The sequence below is a fragment of the Anomaloglossus baeobatrachus genome, chromosome 10 (assembly GCF_048569485.1).
Source record: "Anomaloglossus baeobatrachus isolate aAnoBae1 chromosome 10, aAnoBae1.hap1, whole genome shotgun sequence".
NCBI classification, from domain to species: Eukaryota; Metazoa; Chordata; class Amphibia; order Anura; family Aromobatidae; genus Anomaloglossus; species Anomaloglossus baeobatrachus.
Window position 1 is genome coordinate 209,163,247 of NC_134362.1, and position 23,128 is coordinate 209,186,374.

Consider the following 23,128-nt stretch of genomic DNA (forward strand, 5'->3'; position numbering starts at 1 on the left):
TCGGCAGCGCTGACCCTCAGTGTGTGAGCGCTGTGCACAGACTCTGCCGCCCCCACAAACACTTTCACACCAATGCGGCCGCCGCTCCATAAACAGATGATGTGAGAGCCGGGAGCGGCAGATCCAGAGCAGATTGTACAGCGGGATCTGGAGCCAATGTCACAACGAGATAATGGACATAATTATCCTTCTCTCATTTCAGCCAAAATAAATGTACAAAATCCTCATCTCCTCCATGTAACTACTGAGAAAATCAGAGCTTCATACAGACGACGAGTAAGGCTAGTTTCACACTTGCGTTGAACGGTATCCGTTGCATTGCGTTGTGTGACGGATGCAACGGATGTGTTGCATATAGTGGCACAACGGATGCAACGGATCGTACAAAATAACGGAATCAGCCTTTTTTATTTTTTTCACTGGCGGCAGACTATTGTGAACGATCAGCTGATCGCTCCCAGCAGCCGGTCGCCGGGTGATCAGCTGATCGCTCCCAGCAGCCGGTCGCCGGGTGATCAGCTGATCGCTCCCAGCAGCCGGTCGCCGGGTGATCAGCTGATCGCTCCCAGCAGCCGGTCGCCGGGTGATCAGCTGATCGCTCCCAGCAGCCGGTCGATCAGCTGATCGCTCCCAGCAGCCGGTCGCCGGGTGATCAGCTGATCGCTCCCAGCAGCCGGTCGCCGGGTGATCAGCTGATCGCTCCCAGCAGCCGGTCACCGGGTGATCAGCTGATCGCTCCCAGCAGCCGGTCGCCGGGTGATCAGCTGATCGCTCCCAGCACGGGGGGGGGAGGGGGTGTAAACTGATCACTCCCAGCGCCAGGTGATCAGCTGATCGCTCGGCCGCCAAGGATCTGTGCGGGGGGCGGAGTGCGTGGAGCCGAGCGGGGCCATGGCGCTGAGGACAGGTGAGTGTGAGTGTGTGTATGTCTATGTGTATGTGTATATATACATGCGGAGTGGAGTGCGGGAGGGGGCGGAGCCGAGTGGGGAAGTGTCGGGCTCCCTGCACACGTGGCCAGGGTAAATATCGGGTAAAGCACTTTGCTTGCTTACCCGATATTTACCTTAGTTACGGGTGCAGGGAGCCAGAGAGAGCATGCGCAGTGAAATCCTAAGGATTCCGCTGCTCAAAAAAAGTTACATGCTGCGTTCCTCCCGCTGGGCGGAAGCAACACAGCGTCGGCCAGCGGAAGCAACGCAGGTACTTTTGGCACAATCCGTCATCCATACAAGTCTATGGGAAACAGCGGAATCTGTTAACGGATTCCGCTGTTTTCCAAAAGGGCGGATTGTGACGGAAGGAAAACAACGCAAGTGTGAAAGTACCCTTAGAGAAAAGCGCCGTCAACAGCTGATACAAAACCTCACATCTATCAGCATGTGCAAAACGGCTGCGGGTAGATGTGGCACGGGCAAGCCGGGCCGAGAGCCGGCACCAGCCAGGGGGGGCACACCCTGTATGGACGTCGCATCTATCAGCATGTGCAAAACGGCTGCAGGAAGATGTGGCACGGGCAAATGTGGCACAAGAGCCGGTATCAGCCACACGGGCACCGTGTATGTACTTCACATCTGTGACATTTCACGGTTTCTTCTTTTTTTTTTTTGCTTGTTTGTCTTCACTGCACGGGTTAATTGTGCATTCTCAGAACTGTGCACTGTAAATGCTGTGACCAGAGATTAACCATGGCACATAAGGGTTTAACGATAGAGATCAATGTGCTGTTACAGGCAGATGCAGGCTGTCTAACACAGCTGGCATCTGTTGGGTATGGTGCGGGCTCCACTCTGGCAGATGCCTTGAAGGGGTTAATTAGTAGTCAATTTAAAGGGCTGATAACAGTATTATAAGTTACCCCTTAAAACTTACTGATTCCTGGGGGTCTGGCCACTGGGACCCCCACTGATTCCCAGAGAGGAGCAGATGTTGGGCGTGCACAGAGTCACTTCTATCTCTATAGGAATGCAAGAGACAATGGAGCATTGTACTTTACTATATTCGGCAAAGGAAGATCGGTGGAGACCCCTTCTGAAGATCGGAGGGGGTCCCATTGATCAGGCCCCAGTAATCCATAAGATACAAACCTGAAACACATCCTTTACCTTGCTTGATGTGAAAAGTAACGATTCTTTTTTTCGTGAGAGTTCAGAAAGGTTTGTTGGTCAGAAGGAACGTCCGCGAGCGAAGGAAAATAAACCATTTCACTACTCTGCTGCTATCCGATGCCAAACAAGCTAAGCCCCTTTACATTCGGGGAGAAATCTCCGACGCAATTTTTGCAAATGATCTGGATAATCTCGTTTCGCGTGAAGAAGAAGAAAAAGCCCGTGCAGAAGTCCCAGGCGGAGCGGCTCTGACCCCGGACGACCTCTACTGGAAATAAAAGCCTGCTACAGTGATTCCCGCAGCAATCCAAGGAGGAAATCACATCGCTGCGAGGAAAATGCCTGCGATATCAGGGAAACACCGAGCATCTGCAGCGAGGACGGGCGCGCTCAATGGACTGACCTAAAATGCCCTTTAAATGTCTTCAGCAGTCGCAGCAGGAATGCCGGAGAACGCAACGCTAAACCCATTACTGACCGCTTGTCGGGGTTTATTTGCTATTGAGGAAAGAAATAAACACATGGGCGCTTTATGGTGACAAAATCTGCAAATTCTCCTCAGTCTAGAAAATGCGGCTTCATATTTCACATCTATATTCTCTGTATATTTACTCCCCTAAAGGTGCAACAATGTATGGATATAATTCACCCTCACGTCCTTAGCAAGAGGAGCAAAAGGTGGGATTTTGGGGGGATATTTCTCTGTGTGTTTTCCTATGGCTGCTGTCACACATCAGTTTTTTGCCATCAGGCGCAATCCGGCAAAAACATGAAAAAACGCATCCGGCATCTGTTGCCGCCGGATGCGTTTTTCCCCCATAGACTGCTATTATCGCCGGATGGCCTTGCGTTCCATACGGCTTTTGCCGGAAATGTGCTTGTCCGGCGGCCAGGTGGAACGTTGAAGTGAACGTTTTTTTGTCTCTGGTGAAAAAACGGATCGTGCCGGCGCCATGCGGCGTTTTTGATGATGGCAGCCTATGGACGCCGGATCTGGCATCATTCATCATATGCTGGAATCCGGCGCCGGTTTCCGTTTTTTTTTTTAAACTGAGCATGCTCAGTATCAAAACGGATCCGTCAAAAAACGGAAGAAACGGATGGAAAAAAACTGATGCGACTGATCCGTTTTTTCGCCAGATCGTGCCTGATGTCACAAAACTGATGTGTGAAACCGGCCTATGATAACATAACATAGAAGTGCAGGATATCTGCAGCTTCTGGCCAAGGCTTCAGCTATAGCTATGATGTGATTAGAGACATTGAGATTCCCCGGTCAGCAGACACCCGCAACCACAGGACAGTAATGCCTCAGAGGAATGAAGGGGCTGGTCATTTCACTAGCCAAGCCAGCCCCTTTCTCTGTCACAGCTCAGACACGGGGGGCTAAGGTACCGAAATGAGCAGCCAGCCCCTCCACATAACGCTCCACGTGCCGACACAGGAACCCACTTGTCTTGAGCATAAACCCAAAACCTTCCAGGCCCTGGGATGGAGCAGCTACCTGATGAAAGGGTCACTTGCTTTTTCTAAATATATTAGCAAGTTATGTAACTTCCAATTTAAAGAGTTTTTGCAGATTTTTGCAACTGGGGATTTAAGGTCCTGCAATCTTCAGTTTACATCATTTCTCCCGACGAAGCGGTCAATTAACATCGCGAAACGCGCGTCGGAGGTTTTCCTGGCAGTCAGAGACACATTGGTAGGGCTACTGTGCTTATGGGTGAGACTTTATAATTTTTTGAGGGCAATTGATCACTTTATTCTGCCTAATTATGGCCGGGACAAGGAGCAATTTAATGGATGAATATGTGCAATAGCTCACTCCCTTTATTTGTATCATTATAGGCATATTTTGCACTCCCCTTGCACATCCCTTTAATTTATACCTGTGTCTGTCTCTTGTGGGATTAGATTGGGGTTGGTTTTTCCTCCCCCCCCCCCTCCCAAATTCCATTTTGTGAAAACCAGTGGCACCTTGTTTTTAATGTGTTTTTTCCTTAATTACTATTTATGCTATAAATTATGATTGATTAATAAAATATGTATTTTTATCTCAGCCGTATAATCTCCGTTTGTCTTTCTTGTGGTATTTTATATCTCTTTATGGAGTGGCTTTATGATTAATGGGTTATCTGATTTTCGAGATGTTGTGCATTAATCTAATTCTGTTGTATTCCAGATTTTTGCAACTAGCCTAATAAATGGGAAACCACCACAGTTTTATGCAGCGTTTTTCATGCCAAGATACGTTTTTTAATGCAGAATATACCGTATTATAAAACACCCCAAATTTAAAGGAGGAAAATAAGAAAATATTTTTTTTTTATTGAAGCATTGAATCGTCCGGGGTTGACATAATGGACTTCAAGAATATGGCTGCGGAGGCGGCGCATGCGCAGAAGTCCATCGCGTCAATCTGCACATGTGCCGCCTCCGCAGCCATTTTCTTGAAGTTCATAATGTCAACCGCGGGCGATACAATAGAGCCCGCGTCAGCTCAATGCACCCGCCACAACACTGTAGTGACACCCTCAGTATCGCCGACCCTGCCGCCAATGACCCCCGCCCCAATAAGCCATATTCGCCTTGTAAGACGAACCCCTTCGTTTCTTTGGGGAAACAAGTGTGTCTTACAATCCGGAAAATACGGTACTTAATATGCGCACAAGCCCTTAGGCGATGTTCACACATTGCTTTTTTTGCTGCCGGCAAAACCTTATCTCTTGGCAGTAAAGAAGCTGCTTCCAGATATAAAAATTATATCACAACTTCTTATTATGTTGGGAACACAAATCAATTTTACATAATTAGTGTCACCTCGTATACATGGTGTATATAATAATGGAACAGTATGCTAAATAAATATATATGTGTGTTTATAAAAAAGCAGTCATTCCAACCAGCTGACCAGTCTCATTCCTGGAAGAAGCGCTACAAGTGCGAAACGTGCGTCGGAGAGGGTGTGGGACACTTACTTGCACTTTTGTGATACCCCGTAGGTATATGTTTTGTTAGCTGCTTTTTGTCATCAGCTGGTTGGAATGACTGCTTCTTTATAAACACACTCGTGTTACTATATATATTTATTTAGCATATTGTTCCATTATTATATACACCATGTATACGAGGTGACGCTAATTATGTAAAATTGTTTTGTGTTCCCAACATAACAAGTTGTGATATAATTTTTAACCCCTTCTAGGGGGTCTGCCTTCCTGAAACATCCTGTTTCTTTTTTAAAAAATTTTTACTTAATAAAAGTTAATTTTTATTGACTAGATTTTTCTTGCTGGTGATTTATCATTGATTGTTTGTATCCTCCCAGTACAAAAAAGTTTTTTTGGTGTTGATATGGTACATGTTTAACAAAGTTAGTTTTATTCTTTTTCACCAAAAATGCAGCAAAAACGCGGTTGCATTTTTGCTCTTCCTCATTGCTTTCTATGGTGAAAAAAACGCAGCAACAAAACACTACAAAAATGCTAAAAGAATTGACGTGCTGCAGTTATCCCATTCAGTCAAAGAAGAAAAAAAAATTGTGTGCATGGGATGGATAAAATCTCCCGGCTTTTGTTGGTACTGCAAGGCTATGTGCACACGCTGCTTTTTTGGGTGCAGTTTTGTGATAAAACTGCATGCCTATACGTATGCCAGCAAAGTCAGTGAGAATTCTGCAGTGTTGTGCGCATGTTGCTTATTTTTTCCCTTATATATTTGGTCCGGTGAAATAAACTGCAGCGTTAAATCTTTCTGCATTTTTCCAGCCCAAATGCAAGAAAAACGCCTGGAAAAAAATGCATGCAAAAACACAAAAAAAAACCGCCCTAAAAACGCAGCAAAAACACATTGCAAAAAAAGTGAGATTTTTTCTCCCAGGAGATGCAGATTTGGTGCAAACATTTCTGCATCCAAATCTGTAACATGTGAACAACTATTAATTTGCATTAAAAATAACGCAGCGTCTGAACACGTCCCTGATGTCTGTGGTTTAGGACCGAGACGTTCCACAAGATCACATGAAGCAAGTTTTCACGTACAAACACCACTGAGTAATGTGTGAAAGCAAAAAAAATGGCAGCGAGATCTCCACATGCAATTAGAGAGATGAGCAGATCGGACAAAGCAATCCAAAAAGTGATTGTGTTTATCTTCTCATTAAAGCCGTGTCCGCACCCTGGGATTTCTATCAGAAAGGCCAAAACATTACCAGCACCGATCACAGCGATGATCAAACCGCTCGCTGATTGTGTCCAGTGCACTCCGGCCCACCTTCATCTCATAGCATGAGCCCTTTACACTCCCTGCCCCCTCCAACCCCCAGAGATTAATGCTCAGTTATGTGTATATATTTGTATCCCTTCAGGGGTCTGGTCTGGGGTCTGGATTAGATTAGGGGTCTGGTTTGGGGTCTGTATTAAATAAGGGGTCTGGTCTTGGTTCTGTATTAGATTAGGGGTCTGGGGTCTGTATTAGTTTAGGGGTCTGGTCTAGGGTCTGTATTAGTTTAGGGGTCTGGTCTGGGGTCTGTATTAGTTTAGGGGTCTGGTCTGGGGTCTGTATTAGATTAGGGGTCTGGTCTGGGGTCTGTATTAGATTAGGGGTCTATTTTGGGTCCTGTATTAGATAAGGGGTCTGGTCTGGGGTCTGTATTAGATTAGGGGTCTGGTTTGGGTCCTGTATTAGATAAGGGGTCTGGTCTGGGGTCTGTATTAGATTAGGGGTCTTGTCTGGGATCTGTATTAGATTAGGGGTCTGGTCTGGGGTCAGTATTAATTTAGGGGTCTGGTGTCAGTATTGGTTTAGGGGTCTGGTCTGGGGTCAGTATTAGTTTAGGGGTCTGGTCTGGGGTCTGTATTAGATGAGGGGTCTGGTCTGGGGTCTGTGTTAGATTAGAGGTCTGGGGTCTGTATTAGTTTAGGGGTCTGGTCTGGGGTCTGTATTAGATTAGGGGTCTGGTTTGTGGTCTGTATTAGATTAGGGGTCTGGTCTGGGGTCTGTATTAGATTAGGGGTCTGGGGTCCGTATTAGTTTAGGGGTCTGGTCTGGGGTCTGTATTAGATTATGGGTCTGGTCTGGGGTCTGTATTAGATTATGGGTCTGGTCTGGGGTCTGTATTAGATTAGGGGTCTGGTCTGGGGTCTGTATTAGATTAGGGGTCTGGGGTCTGTATTAGATTAGGGGTCTGGTCTGGGGTCTTTATTAGTTTAGGGGTCTGGTCTGGGGTCTGTATTAGATTAGGGGTCTGGTTTGGGGTCTGTATTAGTTTAGGGGTCTGGTCTGGGGTCTGTATTAGATTATGGGTCTGGTCTGGGGTCTGTATTAGTTTAGGGGTCTGGGGTCTTTATTAGTTTAGGGGTCTGGCCTTGGTTCTGTATTAGATTAGGGGTCTGGTCTGGGGTCTATATTAGATTAGGGTTCTGGTCTGGGGTCTGCATTAGATTAGGGTTCTGGTCTGGGGTCTGTATTAGATTAGGGTTCTGGTCTGGGGTCTGTATTAGATTAGGGTTCTGGTCTGGGGTCTGCATTAGATTAGGGTTCTGGTCTGGGGTCTGTATTAGATTAGGGTTCTGGTCTGGGGTCTGCATTAGATTAGGGTTCTGGTCTGGGGTCTGTATTAGATTAGGGTTCTGGTCTGGGGTCTGCATTAGATTAGGGTTCTGGTCTGGGGTCTGCATTAGATTAGGGTTCTGGTCTGGGGTCTGTATTAGATTAGGGGTGTGGTCTGGGGTTTGTAGTATATCGTCCTGCTGCAGAGGTCCCTGCCCATGTTCAGCGGTTACAAAGCTCCGCAGCACAGATCTCCCGTCATCTGCTCATGAAATGAGTGCAGATTGTGGAAGATAAGCAGAGTATGCCTTTAATTTCCCAGCCATCCGATCTGTGATGGATGGTGACCAGTTGTCTTGCTGCCAGCACAATCCCGTCCCACTTCTAAGAAGTGAAATATTGTGTTTGTTGTATATAATCTCCGTCAGATTACACATGGCCGTATCTCTGGGACTCAGGCGAAGCTCTCCGCGCCATCCCTTTACACCCAACTAATGAGATCGTTCTCAAAGCTTGGAATCCACTAAAGGGCCAAGAAAAGAAAAAAGAAGTGATCATTAATACAATGAAGAAGAGTAAAATACACTGAAAAGGTTCCCGGTCTTCAGGGGTCAGTACAGAAAGCAGCTCTGGTGTATGCGTGCCGTCATCGAGCCCCCCGGCCGCTACTGACCCTTCCCAGTGATACATCCTATTGCATTAGAGAACAATTTAGAGCTAAAGTTCACACACGGGACAAAGTAGTAAAGGAAAGCGATCCAAGCGCAGCCGCCAATTACAGGGATACATCCCGCAAATTAAATAATGGTTCCCATGTAGGAGGCTGCGTCACTCGGGTGTGTGTCATATAACGGATCAGCCATGCTAAAAACAAAAATCCAACGTGAAATGTAACATTCTGTGATAATGGGAATATTCTGTGCTCGGGATGAAAAAATGGTATTTTACAAAAGAAGACGGAAACGTGTGGACAAACGGCAGCGCTCCTGGTCTCAGATTTATTAATACGAATATCTATCAGATTCACTTATTCTTACATAATATTTTGTAGAACGGAGAATTTCTCCCAGAAAAGAGGCAACGAAATATGCCCTGCAGACCTCCATCTTTCCAGCTTAGCTCGGGTCTGCCTTTCTGTCATTTGCAGGCTCACTGTGCTCTGCAGACCTCCATCTTTCCATCTTAGCTCGGGTCTGCCTTTCCGTCATTTGCAGGCTCGCTGTGCTCTGCAGACCTCCATCTTTCCACCTTAGCTTGGTTCTGCCTATCCGACGTTTGCAGGCTCACTGTGCTCTGCAGACCTCCATCTTTCCAGCTTAGCTCGGGTCTGCCTTTCTGTCATTTGCAGGCTCACTGTGCTCTGCAGACCTCCATCTTTCCACCTTAGCTTGGTTCTGCCTTTCCGACGTTTGCAGGCTCACTGTGCTCTGCAGACCTCCATTTTTCCACCTTAGCTCGGATCTGCCTTTCCGTCATTTGCAGGCTCACTGTGCTTTCCAGGCCTCCATCTTTCCATCTTAGCTCGGATCTGCCTTTCCGTCGTTTGCAGGCTCACTGTGCTCTGCAGACCTCCATCTTTCCACCTTAGATTGGTTCTGACTTTCTGCCGTTTGCAGGCTCACTGTGCTCTGCAGACCTCCATCTTTCCACCTTAGCTTGGTTCTGACTTTCTGCCGTTTGCAGGCTCGCTGCGCCCTGTAGACCTTCATTTTTTCACTTTAGCTCGGCTCTGACTTTCCGCTGTTTGCAGGCTCACTGCGCCCTGCAGACCTCCATCTTTCCAACTTAGCTCAGTTCTGACTTTCCGCCGTTTGCAGGCTCACTGCACCCTGCAGACCTCCATCTTTCCACCTTAGCTCGGGTCTGACTTTCCACCGTTTGCAGGCTCGCTGTGCCCGCAGATCTCCATCTTTCAATCTTAGCTCACTACATTCAGTACTGGCCGTGCGTGTTATCACGGCTTCACTCTATATCGTGTGAAAGGAATAAAGCCTTAGAAAGTGATAAACCCAAAGACAGACCGCGGCTGCGACAAATGTACGAAGCTGAATCTACTAAATAATGAACAGAGCTCATTTACAGGGGAGTCCAGGACTGCGAACAACCCCCCTTTAACAACATTTGCACCCCCAAACTACACAATGTTTGGATTCTTCCTCCTAATATGCTAAATTTCCCCTGTGTAAAACAATAACTGATTCTCAACTCCCGCATCAAAGCTTTCCCAGCGATTCCAATGGGCTGTAATTCTCACCTCTCGCTCTGAGGCCTTTCCGGTGATGCCAGTGACGCCGACTCTCGAGCCTTACGTGATCCGGTAATGGGCTGTAATTCTCACCTCTCGCTCTGAGGCCTTTCCGGTGATGCCAGTGCCGCCGACTCTCGAGCCTTACGTGATCCGGTAATGGGCTGTAATTCTCACCTCTCGCTCTGAGGCCTTTCCGGTGATGCCAGTGCCGCCGACTCTCGAGCCTTACGTGATCCGGTAATGGGCTGTAATTCTCACCTCTCGCTCTGAGGCCTTTCCGGTGATGCCAGTGCCGCCGACTCTCGAGCCTTACGTGATCCGGTAATGGGCTGTAATTCTCACAGTTCCTTGGACGCCCGAGGTTCGTCTGAACGGAGTGTGAGCGAAGCAGCCCATTAGTGGCCACAGATTGTCTGCAGTGCTCCTGCGACATAATGTCATGTGAGACCTGGAAGATGCGGCGCTGACATCACTGTTCACATCCTAATATGGAAGTGAGACAATCCATTTAATAAAAGTGGAGGTAGTTTGCTTATTTATTTTTTTTTACAGACCCTTGAACAAGGCAATCATAGCCGTGTAAACCGGGGCGGACAAGAGCAACTCTGCTCCAGCTGTTCAAACTACGACCCCCATCATCTGCAGGCAGTGACCAGCGGACAGCACAGGGGGGATCACTCATCACAGCTGCACAGTCAGGACCCAGCAATGTGCAGCAAAAGACCTAAACCCAAGGCATCCGGCCAGAACAACACCTCTGCAAAAAGGACGTCCATCAGACTGAGGTCCAGCTCTTTCTAAAGTCTGACGAGTGTTTATCCGGAGACGGAGCTTTTCACTGGACTGTGCTGTTGGCTCGGATCCAGCAGAAAGTCTGACGTAAAACGCGTTTCACTCCACCAGTTTCTCCTCTCGGAGTTTTATTAGAGCTGAGAGCATCTTTGAGTAAAACACAATTTTCCCCCGCGGTTTTATCTCTCGTCATCGCTGCCAGATAAATTGTCTACAACACTCGCTCCATGGGAGCCGATGCCAGCGATTCCCGGGGAGGACACATGCGAGGTTAGTCACCGCGTCCTCCACTCTGCGCTATGGCAGGAGAGCACATTTTCATTTTATGGGCCCTTCATTGTCACTCAGCTCTCATATAAAAAAAAGGACCATGAAAGAAAGGGAAAACTAGAAAAATGGATTTAATTGTTTGCACAATCCTAATAAAGTTTAAGGTCGTTCTCCGGAGAGAAGGCGGCCGGGCCAAGGAAGCGTCATTACATCCGTACTGCAGAGGTGGAGCGCACATTCTGCAGAGCGGGCGCTCCTCACACTACAAGTCCCAGCATAGCCTGTCTGTGAATGCAATCTGTGCTATGCTGATAGTGGAGGGATACGCAGCTGCAGTCAGGAAACAGCAGCAAAGCAAAAAACTCTTCTACTGACCCCTAATCAGGACACGGCCGAGGTCCTGGGGTCTTCAGCAGCCTATTTAAGAAATCTAGGGAAGGAAAGAACATCAGACTCAAGATTAATATCAGAAGATCAAGACAAGGCTCAGCGCGCAGCATTCAGGGAACGCAAACCGGAATAAAGCTCGGCACAGAAGCGGAAACCAAGCGCTGGAAGATTAGTGCGGCTCCGATGTATGGTGACCGGGAAGATCAGACGTAGAAAACCGGATTCACATGCTGAAATCACCCCAAAGGTCTATTGGGGGGCACAATATGTAAAGTGAATGAAGAAAACTGGAAAAAAACATTTTTTCTTTTATTTTCACATATATAAAAGATATATATATATATATATATATATATATATATATATAAAAAAAAGTATATATATATATTATATTATATATATATATATATATATAAAAAAAATATATTATATATATACAATATGTACATATATAATAAGAGCAGGATGAATGTGGCCGTGCGCTACTGTGCGCGGCGCGGCGCCATCTTGCATGCTCCGGAGGGGGGAAGGGGGGCGGCTCTGGAGATCCGGAGCTCCGCTGTACCGGAGGAGGGGTCAGGGGGAGGATATTTCCCTGCAATCTGAAATGTTTGATCATTTCAGATCGGAGGGAAATGAATGCAGAGCTGGCAGCGGCAGTTTTCGGCGCGCGTCGGCGCCATTTTGGATGTTTCGGAGGGGGTGGGGGGGTGGGGGTTGATTTCTCCGGTACCGGGGGTTTTGGGGGCACTAGGGGCTTATATTTCTTTCTCATCTGACATGTTTGATCATGTCAGATGAGAAAGAAATCAGTATTATTTGCCATTTTTTTTTTTTTTATGTGTACGTCGGTATACGGTGTATACCGGCGATCACATTATCGGGGTCCAAAAAAAACACCCCGATTCATAATCTTGGGGGTCTCAGCTACCTCCGGTAGCTGAAACCCCCTGAGATTTTCCGTCACTGGGGGACGCTACAAGCTTTTTCCGGCCTGACGTCTCAAGACGTCGGAACAGAATAAGTACCCTGTTTTTCCGACGTCTTGAGACATTAGGCCGTCGCTATGGGGTTAAAAAATAAAGCCTCCACCAATCTAAGGCTATGCGCTCACGTTGCGTTTAAGTCATGGCGATTGTGGGGGTGCAGCCTGTGTAACTCCACGATCGCCACCAGATCTCTGCCTGATGTTACAGCCAGGACCCAACTCTCCTGGCAGTTTAACTCCATAAATGCTGCGATCAATGCGACCGCAGCATTCAGGAGGCAGGGAGAGGAATTACCTCACCCTGGTGATCGGGTCCCTGTAATGCGATCACAGGGACCCGATCACTGTCATGGTAACCCTGGGTCGTCCCCATGGTGACCCTGGGTTACTGAGGTACGGATCGCCTCACAGACCAGGGCACCTAGGTCACCGGAGTTCCCTGAAGCAAGGTCCGTGAAAACCGTGAGGCCTAGGTACAGGGAACTCTGGTGACGTCACAAGGTGAACCAAGTTCATGCCGGCGGATCTGCAGGGAACCCCAGTGATCCTCCGGCATGAACTCAACTCACCTTGTGATGTCACCGGAGTTCCCTGCAGCAAGGTCCTGTGGTAAAGACCGCGAGATGAACCCCGATGAAGTAAAAAAAAGCAACGTGGGCATTACATGCGATTTTGTCCTTCGTATTTCACTGACTCCATTGCAGTCAATTGGTGAAAAAAGCAGGAAAAAACGCAGAAACAATTGACATGCTGCTGCTTCTTTTTCAGCAACAAAAACTGCAAGGAAAAAAGCAGCAGCGTGTGCACAGCAAGTCAGGATTCTCATAGACTTTGCTGGGATTGCTTTTTCTTTGCTTTATTGATTAAAAGAAGCAAGGAAAAAAAGCAAGAAAAAAGCAGTGTGGGCACAAGGCCTAACCCACTCCCTGCCCAAATCTCCCCCAATATAATTTACGCAGCAGCTCCTAAACACATAATATGGTGACAATTGTGCGGGTCACTGGGTCACTGTGGATGGAAAATCTCGTGAAAACCCTTCAGAAAACAATAATGACATTTCTTTGGTCGTCTGTAAAACATATAAAATATTATTTTTTCCTAACGCATAAAAAAGTAAACAAGGGGCAGAGAAATAACGAGGGTGTAAATGTGCTGCAATTAACCGTGGCTCGGCTTAATGACATCGGACGCTTTTACGGGGCCGTTAGTGGCCGGCGTGACCGGGATGTGACTCTTGTATTTTCTTTTATGTGGTCCCGTGCAATGTACGATTTTCTAGGAGATGAGCAATAACCATAACCAGGCAGCGAGGACTGAACCTATGGAAAACAGTCGGCGGTGGTGAACAATAGCCGACATCCGGGAAAAATAAATGAATCAATCGTTATTTCATCCATTTCCCAGCAGACCCCGAACTGATGTCTTCCTGCTCATAAAATAAAAAAGCTGTAAGTGTCTGGCTCTGCTTATCCGCAAACTTGTAAACTTCAGAAGAGCAGCACAATGTATGTGTAGCCAATATACATATATGAGGGTGAGGACGTGGACCTTCGTGGTAGTCCTCGGCATCCTCATGGGTAAAGGCACGCAGCAGCTTGGATGCAGCAATCTGCACAGCTCAGCTGTGGATTAATCGCTTTTCCTCGAGGGCGATGATTCATCCTGATTTCACATCAAAATTAAACAAGAAATTAATTGCACATCTGCAACCCGGATACAATATGTCGGGAGCATCAGCGAACCGGGAGCGAGAGCTACAAATTGGCAGGATCTGAGGCTGACATCAAAACACAGCTGACAGCGGCAAAAAGCCAACGCTCACCTGCCCGGGCCCTTACACAGCGCCGGACGCTTGTCCCGTATTAGAGGGGTTATTTTGCACTTACAAATCGGGTTTGGATTTTTTATTTTGTTAGCTGAAACACAAGATGAATTTACAAATGCCCCGAGGAGGTGAACAAGCCGGGGCCAAATCCAAGAGCTCTCCCCCGACACACACAGGAAGGGAGGGAGGATAGCAAGGAGGAGATAGCAGGAAGCCAGTATACGCGGGATACAATGTATCGCATGGATCCGATCCATGCTCAGTACTATCCACAGATGTGTAATTCAGCACAAAAAACATTTTACCTAAACATGGCGGCTTTACATTTAAGGCTACTTTCACACCTGCATTCAGCAGAGTCCGTCACTAAGGAAAATAGCGCAGTCCGTTAACGCACTGCGCTATTCTCCATAGACTTGTATGGACGACGCACTGTAACGCAAGTGTCAGCGTTGCATCCGCTGGACGACGCAGCGTCGTTAATTTGACGCTGCGTCGGGCGGAAGAAACACAGCATGTAAAGTTTTTTTGAGCAGCGCAATCCGTAGGATTTCACTGGCGCATGCTCTTTTTTTTTAAATCACAAACTTTATTTTGTCTCTCGGTGGCCGAACGTTCAGCTGAGCGCCCGGCCGCCGGCATGTGAGAGCGCTCAGCTGAGCGCCCGGCCGCCGGCATGTGAGAGCGCTCAGCTGAGCGACCGGCCGCCGGCTATTGAGAGCGCTGAGCTGAGCGCCCGGCCGCCGGCATGTGAGAGCGCTGAGCTGAGCGCCCGGCCGCCGGCATGTGAGAGCGCTCAGCTGAGCGACCGGCCGCCGGCTATTGAGAGCGATCAGCTGAGCGCCCGGCCGCCGGCATGTGAGCGCTGAGCTGAGCGCCCAGCCACCGGCATGTGAGAGCGCTGAGCTGAGCGCCCGGCCGCCGGCATGTGAAAGCGCTGAGCTGAGCGCCCAGCCACCGGCATGTGAGAGCGCTGAGCTGAGCGCCCGGCCGCCGGCATGTGAAAGCGCTCAGCTGAGCGCCCGCCCGCCGGAATGTGGAAGCACTTAGCTGAGTGCCCGCCCGCATGTGAGAGCGCTCAGCTGAGCGATCGGCTGACGGCATGTTAGAGCGATCAGCTGAGCGCCCGGCCGCCGGCTATTGAGAGCGATCAGCTGAGCGCCCGCCGGCATGTGAGAGCGCTGAGCGACCGGCCGCCGGCATGTGAGAGCTCTCAGCTGAGCCCCCGCCCGCATGTGAGAGCGCTCAGCTGAGCGACCGGCTGACGGCAGCATGTGAGAGCGCTCAGCTGAGCGCCCGCCCGCCGGCTATTGAGAGCGATCAGCTGAGCGCCCGCCCGCCGGCTATTGAGAGTGATCAGCTGAGTGCCCGCCCGCCTGCATGTGAGAGCGCTCAGCTGAGCAACCGGCCGCCGGCTATTGAGAGTGATCAGCTGATCGTTCACAATAGTCTGCTGCCGGTAAAACTGTAAGGGTGGCTTTACATGCTACGATATCCTGCCCGATATCACTAGCATGAGACCCGGCCCCATCGTTTGTGCGCGATGGGCATATTGCTGCCCGTCGCGCACAAAATCGCGCACCCCCGTCACACATACTTACCTGCCCTTTAACATCGCTGTGACCGGCGAACCGCCTCCTTTCTAAGGGGGCGGCCTGTTCGGCGTCACAGCGACGTCACTAATCGGCCGCCCAATGAAAGCGGAGGGGCGGAGATGAGCGGGACGTAACATCCCGCCCATCTCCTTCCTTCCGCATTGTGGCCGGAGGCAGGTAAGGAGATGATCCTCGTTCCTGCGGCGTCACACGCAGCAATGTGTGCTGCCGCAGGGACGAGGATCAACTTCGCCCCAGCGACAGCAGCGATAATTGGCAGCGGACCCCCATGTCAATGAGGAGCGATTTTGGACGTTTTTGTAACGATCCAAAATCGCTCCTAGAAGTCACACGCTACGACATCTCTACAGCGGCCGGATGTGCGTCACAAAATCCGTGACCCCAACGAGATCGCTGTAGCAAAATCGTAGCGTGTAAAGCCCGCTTAAAGAAGAAAAAAATAAATAAATAAAAAAATAATAAAAAAAAAGCTCGCCATTGTTTTGTACGATCTGTTGCATCCGTCACACAACGCAATGCTACGGGAGCCATCCAACGCAAGTGTGAAAGTAGCCTAAGCCATGTGCCCACGTTGCGTTTTTATGTGCAGAAAATCTGCGCAGAAAGACGCCAGGAAAAAAATCAGCTGAAAAAAACACGCATTTTTTTATTGTGTTTGCGCGTTGTTCAAATGCTTTTTTCTTGCTTCTTTGTTGAGCGTGTTTTAGTCAGGGCAACATTTGGGTTTCGCGCGCTGAACCCCCGCAGTCGCCGTCGGGTCACCGGCTGATGTTACAGCAGAGTCTGCTTGCACTATGATGACCCCGGGTTACTGAGCTACAGATCGCCTCACAGACCAGGGTACCTATGTCACTGGAGTTCCCTCAAGCAAAGACCACGAGGCTTAAGGCTGCTTTACACGCAGCAACATCGCTAGCGATGTCGCTGGTGAAAGCACCCGTCCCCGTTGGTTGTGCGTCACGGGCAAATCACTGCCCGTGGCGCACAACATCGTTAGTCCTCGTCACACTACTTACCTGCCTAGCGATGTCGCTGTGGCCAGCGAACCACCTCCTTTCTAAGGGGGAGGTTCGTTCGGCGACACAGCGGCGTCACTAAGAGCCTGCCCGATAGAAGCGGAGGGGCGGAGATGAGCGGCCGTAAAATCCTGCCCACCTCCTTCCTTCCTCATTGCCGGTGGACACAGGTACGATGTTGTTCCTCGTTCCTGCGGTGTCACACATAGCGATGTTTGCTGCCTCAGGAGCGATGAACAACCTGCGTCCTACAACAGCAACGATATTTGAGATTAGAACGGCGTGTCAACGATATGGTGAGTAATTTTGATTGTTAGCGGTCGTTCGTGCGTGTCACACGCAACGACGTCGCTAACGAGGTCGGATGTGCGTCACGGATTCCGTGACCCCAACGACATCTTATTAGCGATGTCGTTGCATGTAAAGCCCCCTTTAGGTGCAGGGTACCCTGACAGAATTCATGCCAGCGGATCTGCAGAAAACCCGGTGATCCGCCGGCATGAACTTGTTTCACCTTGTGACGTCACCTAGGCCTTGTGGTAAAGACCACGAGAAGAAATGGCTGCAGGGAACCCCAGTAACGTCATAAAACCACAAAAAAAGAAACATGGGCATTACACGTGGTTTTTCCTGCATTTATCACTGACTCCATTGAAGTCAATTAGTGAAAAAAATCAGGAAAGAACACAGAAACAATTCACACGCTGCTTCTTTTTTCAGCAACAAAAACTGCAAGGAAAAAAGAAGCAGCGTGTGCACAGCAAGTCAGGAGTCTCATAGACTTTGCTGGGATTGCTTTTTCCTTGCTTTTATAGATTAAAAGAAGCAAGTAAAAAAAGCATGAAAAAAGCAGCGTGAGCACAACGCCTTAATTTAAAAGATCTAAACCAGTAAGGGGCAGCCGTTCCGTCATGAAAAGCTGCCCGGGCGACCAGTTTTGCTTCCAATTATTTTTCTATGGAGGAAAGAGGGCAACAGTATATTGTGCAAAGGATCTCCCTCCCTGATGAAGCAACAACACCCTGGCGAAACGTGCGTTAGGTCCTAATCCGGGGGTATGTGATGATGCAGGACTTATCCTGGATACAATATTGCATATAGCACTTTAGGTAATGTGTATCCTGCTTTTTTTTACTTCTTGTACTTTATTTTACACTTTGAGGGGTCTTAGTGTTTAATAGCCGTCACTGTATAGTGTATAGATGTTTTCTACCAGCTATACCCCATTTTGTTGGAGGGGGATGTAGTTGCGCCATTTATATCTCTATAATAAAAGCTGACCCGGAGCGGCACGTGTCCGGCATGTAGGTCATCCTTATGTCCCGGTAACACCGGATCCCTCCCGCATTATTGCAAGGGCTGATGCGGTGAAGGGAGATAGAAAAGGCCTCTGCAGCACGTGTACAGCTTTGCCTGTAAGGCAGGGAATTACAGCGAACAGTCGATGTCTCTACTGGACAATGTCAGAACATGAACGGGTATTAATCACAAAAAATAAGAAGCAAAGTGCCTATGGACTTAGGGAATACCGGCATGGCTGAGGACAATGGTTTATGTACACAGACTTCTGCACGGACCCTTAGGGGGAAATTAGCAGCGAGTTACAGTAATTTGGCTTTAGCGGCTCAATCTTTCATGATGGAGCACATTAGATGCTGGATTTGCGTTAGATCAGGACAAAGGCTGGTTTATCACTTGATTTCCCCCTGATCTGAGGCGTTTTACTACCTCCTGCTTAAAAGTAATGTATGGGATGGGATTTTATTATAAAGACCAAGCTGAGAATACAGACAATGAAGGGTTACTCCCGTCTTCATTGATGGGTATATCTAGAAAACGTTTGCAAACAATATCTCCCAGTTCCTACGAGATTGCCTTATATTTTTTACAGCTCAATGTGAAGAGGGTCAGCGTGCTGCGGCGTCTCCCGCGCTTTTATCGTGTTTCCGATGCTGCAAAAGGGAAATAAGCCGCAGACATCAGCATCAGCCGCGTGTAGTTCAGATCAGTGGGTCAACGACGTGGCTGACCCGACCTGTCAATCAAACACGAGCGCCCGGCCATCAGCAATCAGGACGTCTGGAGAGCGGTGCTCCTCAACGGAGAAGACGGAGGAACCCCTTTATGGGCCCTGACATCAGGAGGTCTTATTGGTCGGGGTCTAGTCACATCTAGTGTTTACTTCACATTCAGGTGCACCCACCGCAGCGCTGAGCGGCAGGCGGATAGCGAGGCTCTACGCGGCGGACAGTGAGGTTCTGTGCAGCAGGCGGACAGTGAGGTTTTGTGCGGCAGGCGGCAAGGCTCTGTGCGGCAAGCGGGCAGCAATGCACGGGCTATTCTGAGGATGTCGGTGGTAAGGGCTACAAATAATGGCGCCCAGGATCGGTGCATGTGCAGATGGAGCTCTTGGCTCAAGCTCTCATCTGCACATGCACCAACTCCGACCGCCATTTCTTTGAAGACCACACTGCCGACATTTTCAGAATGGCCAGTGCATCGCCACTTACAGCAAGCACCAGCAAAGAGCAGCTCCGGACGTCGCAGCACAGAGCGGCGCCGGCCACCCCAGCACAGAGCAGAGCCGACCGCCCCAGCACAGAGCAGAGCCCGCTGCCCCAGCACAGAGCAGCTCCGGTCGTCCCAGCACAGAGCGGAGCCGGCTGCCCCAGCACAGAGCAGAGCCCGCTGCCCCAGCACAGAGCAGATCCCGCTGCCCCAGCACAGAGCAGATCCCGCTGCCCCAGCACAGAGCAGCTCTGGTCGCCCCAGCACAGAGCGGAGCCGGTTGCCCCAGCACAGAGCGGAGCCGGCCTCCCCAGCACAGAGCGGAGCCGGCCTCCCCAGCACAGAGCAGAGCCGGCCACCCCAACACAGAGCGGAGCCCATTACCCCAGCACAGAGCGGAGCCGGCCGCCCCAACACAGAGCAGCGCTGGCCGCCCCAGCACAGAGCAGATCCCGCTGCCCCAGCACAGAGCAGATCCCGCTGCCCCAGCACAGAGCAGCTCCGGTCGTCCCAGCACAGAGCGGAGCCGGCTGCCCCAGCACAGAGCGGAGCCGGCCTCCCCAGCACAGAGCGGAGCCGGCCTCCCCAGCACAGAGCGGAGCCGGCCGCCCCAGCACAGAGCAGAGCCCGCCGCCCCAGCACAGAGCAGCGCCGGCCGCCCCAGCACAGAGCAGAGCCCGCTGCCCCAGCACAGAGCAGCACCGGCCGCCCCAGCACAGAGCGGAGCCGGCCTCACCAGCACAGCGCAACGCCGCCCTCACCAGCACAGAGCAGCGCCGGCCTCACCAGCACAGGGCGGAGCCCGCAGCCCCAGCACAGAGCAACGCCGGCTTCACCAGCACAGAGCAGAGCACGCCGCCCCAGCACAGAGCAGAGCCCGCCGCCCCAGCACAGAGCAGCGCCGGCCTCACCAGCACAGAGTGGAGCCCGCCGCCCCAGCACAGAGCAGCGCCGCCCTCACCAGCACAGAGCAGCGCCGCCCTCACCAGCACAGAGCAGAGCCCGCTGCCCCAGCACAGAGCAGAGCCGGTTTCCCCAGCACAGAGCGGAGCCGGCCGCCCCAGCACAGAGCAGCGCCGCCCTCACCAGCACAGAACAGAGCCCGCCGCCCCAGCACAGAGCAAAGCCCGCTGCACAGCACTGCAGTGAGCATCTGGGCCCCCCTATACACCGCCTGCAGCAACAACCTGCTCCACCACCGCCCCTGCCTCCTGTGACCCCGCTCCGCCACCGCTGCTGCCCCCCTCCGGTAAGACAACACCAGATTATAAAATGGACCCCATATTTTTTTTTAATCTCTAAATTTGGGGTGCATCTTATAAAACGAAAAATACAGTACTCTAGTATATAAAAAAAACCGTATACCATATACTATATAATTTTTATTATTTTTTACACTAGTAGTCAATAGCTAAACGTCTGCCCCGGCGCTCCCATGTCCTGGGGGAAGACTCCTGGTCAATATTTTAGCCACAACCAAAAAATGATGTGAGATGTGAACAGAGCTTTAGATTCTCCCCCGTCCCCCTCCGAAATCTCACACTTTTCATTATGCCCGACCTGACAATTTCCTGACAGGTGAAGGATCCGCTGGACGCAGATGAGATGAGGTTTGTCTGACCCGGGTTGAATCACTATTATGGTATTGGTAAGGACAGATATTTCCCATCTAAAGAACATTTCCTAGAGAAATATTTAACGTTTCATTTCCCTCCAAGCTCCACACGGTTTGTATTACACTTTTCTGCGGTGCTGTGTAATGTGTGGGCGTCTCGGGCAAGCTTAGGAGAATAGTGACCAACAATAAGATTTGTGCTTGGTTCACGCTATATTACATCCAAAATGTCATCTCTATCAAGAACTACTGAGTGTAAGGGGCACTTTGCACGTTGCGACATCGCTAGCCGATGCTGCGATGCCGAGCGCGATAGTCCCCGCCCCCGCCGCAGAAGCGATATCTTGTGATAGCTGCCGTAGCGAACATTATCGCTACGGCAGCTTCACATGCACTCACCTGCCCTGCGACGTCGCTCTGGCCGGCGATCCGCCTCCTTCCTTAGGGGGCGGGTCGTGCGGCGTCACACGGCAGGCGGCCAATAGAAGCGGAGGGGCGGAGATGAGCGGGACGTAAACATCCCGCCCACCTCCTTCCTTCCGCATAGCCGGTGGAGGCAGGTAAGGAGATGTTCCTCGCTCCTGCGGCTTCACACACAGCGATGTGCGCTGCCGCAGCCACGAGGAACAACATCGTATCTCCTATTGGTGCGACATTATGAAAATGTCCGACGCTACACAGATCACCGATTTTCGCCGCTTTTGAGATCGTTTATCGGTGCATCTAGGCTTTACACGTTGCGATGTCGTTACCGGCGCCGGATGTGCGTCACTTTCGATTTGACCCCGACGATATCGCAGTAGCGATGTCGCAACGTGCAAAGTACCCCTTAGAGGGGAAACATATTCTAGAATGAGGGGGTCTATAAGACGAGTGAACTCCGTCCACAGTAACTATAATGTATACAAAAATACACTTTCACGCACTTTTCTAGTGGTTTTCCTACCATCGCACTTTGTTCCACGTCTGAGTGGCTCCGAGAGGCGACCCGGCCACCATGGGCACTTGGATTGGGGTGGGCTGCTTATTCATGATCAGGTCCAGCTTCTCCTCCAAAGACTTACAAGTGGTCTCCAGAACTTGCAGCTTGGATTCAATGCTGTCCAGTCGCAGGCAGATGGTTTGGTTGATGAAGCACAGAAAGGACTGGAAAAGAAAAATAGAAAAAAAAAAAAAATCAGAACAAAACTTTCCAGGAGGGAACAGAAGAAACAGCAAAGTCAATCCCTTCTGAGACGACCGGATTAAGAAACGCTCTCAAGTGATGAACATTAGAGAACACACAATTTCCTAAATGTTGCGCTCATTGCGTCGTCCTCGGTGATTATATCCGCAGGATTTTCCAATTATTTCATAAATTGAATTAATTGTAAACCACATAATAAAAATATAAATGAAAAATAACCCGGATCAAAATTAGAGAACACTCAGATTCCTGCAAGTTATTGGTGATAATCTGCACCTGGTGCTAATTTCCTTCATTATTTGACAAACCCTATGTAACTGGCGCATAACTTTCCAGTTTCCACTGACTTTACTGTTCTAAAGTGACTGAAAGCCTCCAGCAGCAGGTTGTCCAGATGAAGGCCAAAGGGGTGACCCTATCAGCCACAGCAAGAGAAATTCATTGTTCCAAGTCTGTGATTTTGAGAATATTGCATCTTTATAACATCAAAAACTCTTTCAAGGTCCCCAAGAAGGCTGGTCGCCCTCGAAAAACAAATGCAGGAGAGGAAAGGATAATGTGGAGACTCTCCATGGCTAGTAGTTTCCACACTGCAACTGGAATTGCTGCCAGTTCAGCACTGAACAGGGTAAGGATCTGTCTCGTCATACAGTGTCACGACGTGCAAGAGCATTTGGACTAAAAGTCCACTCTGCAGTGACCAAACCTCTCATTAGCAGAAAGAATCACAAGGCTAGTCTCACCTGTGGTGAGGAGCATGTTGTGTGGACAGAGGAGAAGTGTCCGCAGGTAATTTTAGTGATGAAAGCAAGTTTAATTTATTTGGATCTCATGGGAAATATGTTCGTCCTCAATCTGGGGAAAGACTGAACCCAAAGTGTGTTAAGAAGCCAGTGAAAGGTGGTGGAGGAAGGGTCATGGTTTGGGGAATGTTTTCTGCTGCAGGAGTTGGACCTCTCATACAGCTACATGATAGAGTGAATGCAAATTTGGATCAGAACCATCTTCACAACAAG

General features: G+C 49.7%; 1 protein-coding gene across 1 annotated transcript in view; it reads right to left on the reverse strand.

Annotated features, from left to right (window-relative positions):
* The window catches only part of BANP (BTG3 associated nuclear protein), a 469,223-nt gene that overhangs the window by 333,175 nt on the left and 112,920 nt on the right, over positions 1-23,128 (reverse strand). Inside the window, exon 4 of the mRNA XM_075326225.1 lies at positions 21,873-22,072. Coding sequence (XP_075182340.1) covers positions 21,873-22,072 — 200 coding nt within the window. The remainder of the gene's footprint in view (positions 1-21,872; positions 22,073-23,128) is intronic.